The following is a 5218-nucleotide window of genomic DNA, read 5'->3' as shown; positions in this document are numbered from 1 at the left end:
ATTAAAATGATTATTTTACAAAAAGATTCTTTCTGAATTCATTATTGGAAAACTTCTCCTTTAAATTACATAGATGCTTTTAAAATGCATGAAAAAAAATGAAAGGCTAAGAGAGCGTTTACATAATTTTCTTTCTTTAGAAATAATACATTTACTTTATTGTTCTTAAAGTCAAGAAAATTAAAATATAGGTAAAAGTGTATTTTAGTATTTTCTTGTGGTTTTTTTGCTATACTCTATTTGGATTAAGGAAAAATTATTATTTTCATAAATAAAAAAAAAGAAAAAATAGACAGCTCATGCTCTTACTACTTGCACGCTTTGGATGACACGTGGAGTGTCGGGTGACTAAAATTTGTCAATTGTTGTGCCATCCAAAACATATAGTGGAGACAAAGCTTATGGGGCAACACATGTTTCTCAAGTCATGACGGTTTGGTGGCGGTTGACGTTTTTTCTCCTGCCCTTATTTTCTATCTCCACTCCTTGAAATTCATGTTAGGTTAGCCAAAAATCAAGGTTGTCCTCTTATTTATTTTGTCTTTCAATTATGATCCTCTTTGTTTTGATTGATTTTTTTTCGTTTTGGATTATTTTTAAATTTTTTTTTCTTCAATTTCATCACTTTATATTTTTTTTTTTATATCAAATATGATACTCATTCTCATTATTGTTGTTTTTTTAATTCTTTTTCTTGTTTTTCTTTTCTTTTAATTTTATCACTCATCATTTTATTTCATTTTTTTTTCTAGATTGAGTACTTATTATTTTAATTATTTTTTTATCCTTTTTTTTTCTTTCAATTAGTCCCTCAACATTTTATTTCATTTTTTTTTTCATTCAATTTTGGTCCCTATTTTTTTAATTGCTTTTTTTTTATTTTGTTTTTTTCTTTCATTTTGTCCTTCAACATTTTATTTTATTTGTTTCCTATCCAAATTTATTTTTTTGATTAAGTCTCTTATTATTTTTTTAATTAGTTTTTATACTAGGTTCTTATTTTTTTTATTACTATTTGTTTTCTTTTTAATTTTTTTTTATGGTTATGAATTTTGTTCAAAAATTTTATTTGTCTTGTGTAAGGGCATCTTGGTCTCATGATCAAAGTTGCTAGTTTTAAAGATTAGTTTAATTTAACTCATGTTTTTTTTTATTCCATCATTTAATATTAGGCTTTTAGGCTTTGAGCATTTTATTTTTTCCATTTACTTTTTTTGGAGTTATCTCGGGTCGTGGGTTAGTCAAGTTAACACAAGTTGCTTTGGATTTCTTTTCATTGTTTTTATTTTATTTTATCCTATGATATTGGGCTATTGGGTCTTGAGATTTTTTATTTTTTATGCTTTTCTTTTCTATAGGGTTATCCTAGGTTGCAGGTTTATTAGGTTAACCCAATGTGACTTGTGTTTTTTTTCCAATATATTTTTATTTAGCTTTGATCCTTATTTTGATGTTAGTTTTTTTTAAAATAATTTTCTTCTCTTAATCTCTTGTCACGGGTGGTGGGTTAATAGTGTGAATCCGGGTTGACTCGGATTTTTTTTTAAAAAAAATTTTATCGTTTGAAATTAGCTTTGTTGAGCCTTGAGCTTTCTATTTTTTTTTTAGAATTATTCGGGATCACGAGTTAGTCAAATTCATCTGGATTCATTCAAGTTATTATTGTTTAATTTTTTTATGTTAAACAAAATTTAATTCTTAGGATGGTGCAGTGTAGGAAAAAAAAATCTAGTTTAAGCCATAGCTATCAGACCTGACCCGACTCGACAGATCAACCCGGGACTTTGGCCGGATCTATTTTATTGAAAATCCAGGCCTACAATTGGCCTAGAGAAAACCAGTCAACCTGCAGAGTCAACCCGGAACCCGGGTGACCCGATAAAATCTGGTAGAAACCCTTTTTTTTTTTAATGTATTTTCTTCTTCTAGTCAGAGACCTTTTTCTTTTATATTTTTTAGTTGGTTACTAACCCATTTCAAAGTTTACTATATAAATACTAGAAGATTGCTTTATTTTTTCAATGTGGGATAAAAAATATTTTTGGTTTAAATATTTCAACTTAAAAGAATAAGATAATATCTTTCTAATGTGATAAAAAAACCTTTTGAAATAATTTTTTAAACGTATAATTTATATCTATATGGATTATTTTTTAATTTTTTTATATGAAATATTAAAATTTTAAATATATTTTTTATTTTTTTAAATTGACTCAATAATATGGGATGTATTCTCTTGATTAGATCAACCCTGAATCAGCTTTGGTAACCATGGTTTAATCTATATATAAAGTGAAGGGTAACTTTAAAGAAAGGAAAACAGGTGATGGGTCAATGAAATGGATAAAGGTGGTCATATCCTAGTGATTAGTGAACAAGTGGTTAAAAACCCAAGAATACAAGCCTTTGCTTTCTCAAGTTTTACTTATATAGTCACATTCTTACCATTAAACAGAGAATCTACACCATTATGAATCATTAATCAAATGGGACTGCCAAAAAGTCACAAATCAAGAAGTCTGATGTAATCAATAACCTTTGATCCTAATCATCCATTTCAACTTTTCGTATTAAGGCCCCACGTGTGGTTCATACACCATGGGTGGCACTTGCTACCAAAAATCTCTAGTTCTTACATTGCATAGATATGAACGGGACCTGTAATTTGGTCATTATCATCAGATAGTTACAGGCTAGCTGAAAGAAATGTCACAAGCAGCAGTAAAGCCAGACGGGTCTGATTCTCCGGCAAGAAAATCTTGCATGTTTTACAAGTTGATGGTTGCTTCCATTCTCCAAGACAAAAAGCTGGTAAACTTTAATTTACTTTCTTGCTCTGTTTGCTTGTTTGGTTACAGAGAAAATGAAGAGAAGAGTTCTTGTGTTATTATAGTATTAGCTCCTATTTAGGTACTCAAAATGTAGAAATCTGTTTGGCTTTTGAGAAAATTGCAGGAGTTCTAGTTTTTCAGCTAGAATCCAGCTTTGATTACCGACGACGACTTTTTTATTATCCTTTTTTTTTTCTTATTGCAAATTTTGCTTGATGATTTTCTATCCTCATGGGAGTTGAAAATTTTCAAATTTGTTAACCAGGCAAGGTTGAAGAGAGAGTTGGGAATTAGCTTACTGTTAATGTCTCTACTCTTTTCAGATTGTTTTGACAAATAGTTTGAGTTGTGGATCATCGTTTGCCTTATGGGTCTTTCTTTTCCTTAATTCTTCTGTATGTGGCCTTGAATGGTGTTATTTTTCATTTTCCTTTGTCTTTCTTTAGCCTTAATGTCTTGTTCTTTTTTCCTTTTTAAGGTATTTTCTGTGGTTTGCTCTTGTTTACTGTACAAGAGGATTCAATGTTTTGTTTGACTTGAAAGAGAGCGCCTAGGTTGTCTTGAAAGATGGTGTCTTTGTTTCGAAATGTGACTTGATTGTTTATGCCAACAGAAGATACCAAAAAAGTTTGTCAACAAATATGGAGATGAACTTTCTTCCGTTGCCACACTTACTGTTCCCTGTGGTCGTATCTGTCTAGTGGAACTGCAAAAAGTTAACGGCAAGTTATGGTTTCACAAGGGTTGGCATGAATTTGTAGAATGCTACTCCATTCGTGTTGGGTATTTCTTGGTCTTCATATATGAAGGAAAATCAAACTTCAATGTTCATATGTTTGATTTGACGGTTTCAGAGATAAAGAATCCATGTAATTCTCTTAGTCAGTTGCAAGAATCCAGCCATGACAATCCATGTCTATTACCCCATGAGAAAGATGATGGCCTTGAAAAAATCTTGGGTTTCAGACCTCCATCTCCTAATCTCCTTTCCTCGATAACAAGAAAAAATTGTAATGAATATATCCATTGCAACTGGATTCAATCTACTTCCACTGCTAGTCCAGAGAAGCCACATGTAAGAACAGATGCATACAATATGAGAGAAAACTTTCAATCTTCTCGAGACATAGGTACACAGTTTAATGGGATGGAGCTTACAAGTACCGAGGATGGAGCTGGTTCCATTATCCCAGGCATAACAAGAAAAACCAGAGGACGCAAACGGATGAGTGAGAATAGTAAGCATTTTTAACTCGCATCCCGTCTTTATGATATGTTCTTAATTGACTTTTACATTACTAGTTAGTTGAAGATGTTGATAAACATGAGTCACTAGGCATCCAGAACGTGAAACTAAAGTCGACCCATGTAAGAAATACTTCTGAAACTCTTACAAGGAGGGGGAGAGCCGTAACACCGGAGGAAAAGGAAAGGACAATTCGTGCAGCTCACATGTTCAGGTCTGATAATCCTTTTTTCCGGGTTATCTTGCGACCATCTTATGTATATAGGGGATTTCTTCTGGTAAGCCCTTGGACTGGATTGTTTAAAATAATCCCAAATTTCATTTGTAAAGAATGTATATGAAGTTTCGATTGTTTTCTTTTACAGCATATCCCATCCAGTTTTGCGCGGACCTTTTTGAACACGGTTACAGGATTTGTCACACTTCAGGTTTCTGATGGAAAACAATGGCCTGTCCGATGCTCTTTCAAGGATGGTAAAGCAAAGTTGGGCCAGGGGTGGACGGAATTTGTTTGGGAAAATAATTTGGAGGAAGGGGATGTTTGTATCTTTGAGTTGATTCATGCAAAAGAAATTGTGCTGAAAGTTGCCGTATTTCGAGTGCTTGAAGATGCAGCACCAACTGGCCAACTTTCAAATTAGATTCAGTCAGACAAAAACTAATCATAGTTTTTGTAGGAAGTGAATTGTAAAACATCAATCAGGTGTATCACTCTTCGTGTTCTATTAGTTTGTTAACCTTTGTTTATTCAGCTGGAACCTGATGCATATTGCCAATGTAACATGATTGATCTTTTATCTGCTGGTGCGATCTTAATTTCATAACTAGCACATAAAGGGCTTTTTTCTTTTCTTGTTTGTAATCCCAAATAATATGTGGCTGTCTGCAGGGGTTTGCCGCACTCAATTCTAGCGATGTGATGGCATTCAAGCTGCCTTGTATTTGTGCATAGCATGACTACTTTGTAAATTATAAAGAGTAATTATCAGCTTAGGGTTTCATGTTGTAGAATACATAAGCAACTCCCTTGTATTGTTTTCGTGTCATGTGTTAGGGGAAAAGAGTTATAACTTTTCCTTAACCACCTGGCCGCAAAGCAATCTTGTTCTCAATTCTCAGCATCTAGAGTCGCAGTTAGGTC

At 32.6% G+C, this 5218-nt stretch overlaps 1 protein-coding gene across 2 annotated transcripts; it reads left to right on the top strand.

The window, feature by feature from the left end:
• Positions 1-2460: 2460 nt before the first annotated feature.
• On the top strand, positions 2461-4978 carry LOC133699109 (B3 domain-containing transcription factor VRN1-like). Of its 2 annotated transcripts, none has more exons than XM_062122254.1 (4): positions 2461-2811; positions 3448-4069; positions 4168-4355; positions 4443-4978. In XM_062122254.1, exons 1-4 carry the CDS (start codon positions 2707-2709, stop codon positions 4716-4718), a joined length of 1191 nt encoding a protein of 396 aa, XP_061978238.1. In that variant the 5' UTR covers positions 2461-2706; the 3' UTR covers positions 4719-4978. The 2 variants fall into 2 exon arrangements, with proteins under 2 accessions (XP_061978238.1, XP_061978237.1); XM_062122253.1 differs by having other exon boundaries at positions 2462-2811; positions 3445-4069.
• Positions 4979-5218: the final 240 nt, after the last annotated feature.

The sequence above is a fragment of the Populus nigra genome, chromosome 7 (genome assembly GCF_951802175.1).
Source record: "Populus nigra chromosome 7, ddPopNigr1.1, whole genome shotgun sequence".
NCBI classification, from domain to species: Eukaryota; Viridiplantae; Streptophyta; class Magnoliopsida; order Malpighiales; family Salicaceae; genus Populus; species Populus nigra.
This window is presented reverse-complemented; position numbering and strand designations above follow the sequence as displayed.

Coding starts and splice junctions, on each gene's coding strand:
- LOC133699109 (XM_062122253.1), top strand. CDS start 2,707: ATGTCACAAGCAGCAGTAAAGCCAGACGGGTCTGATTCTCCGGCAAGA. Junction 2,812..3,444: donor TTCTCCAAGACAAAAAGCTG/GTAAACTTTAAT, acceptor TTATGCCAACAG/AAGATACCAAAAAAGTTTGT. Junction 4,070..4,167: donor CAAACGGATGAGTGAGAATA/GTAAGCATTTTT, acceptor ATGAGTCACTAG/GCATCCAGAACGTGAAACTA.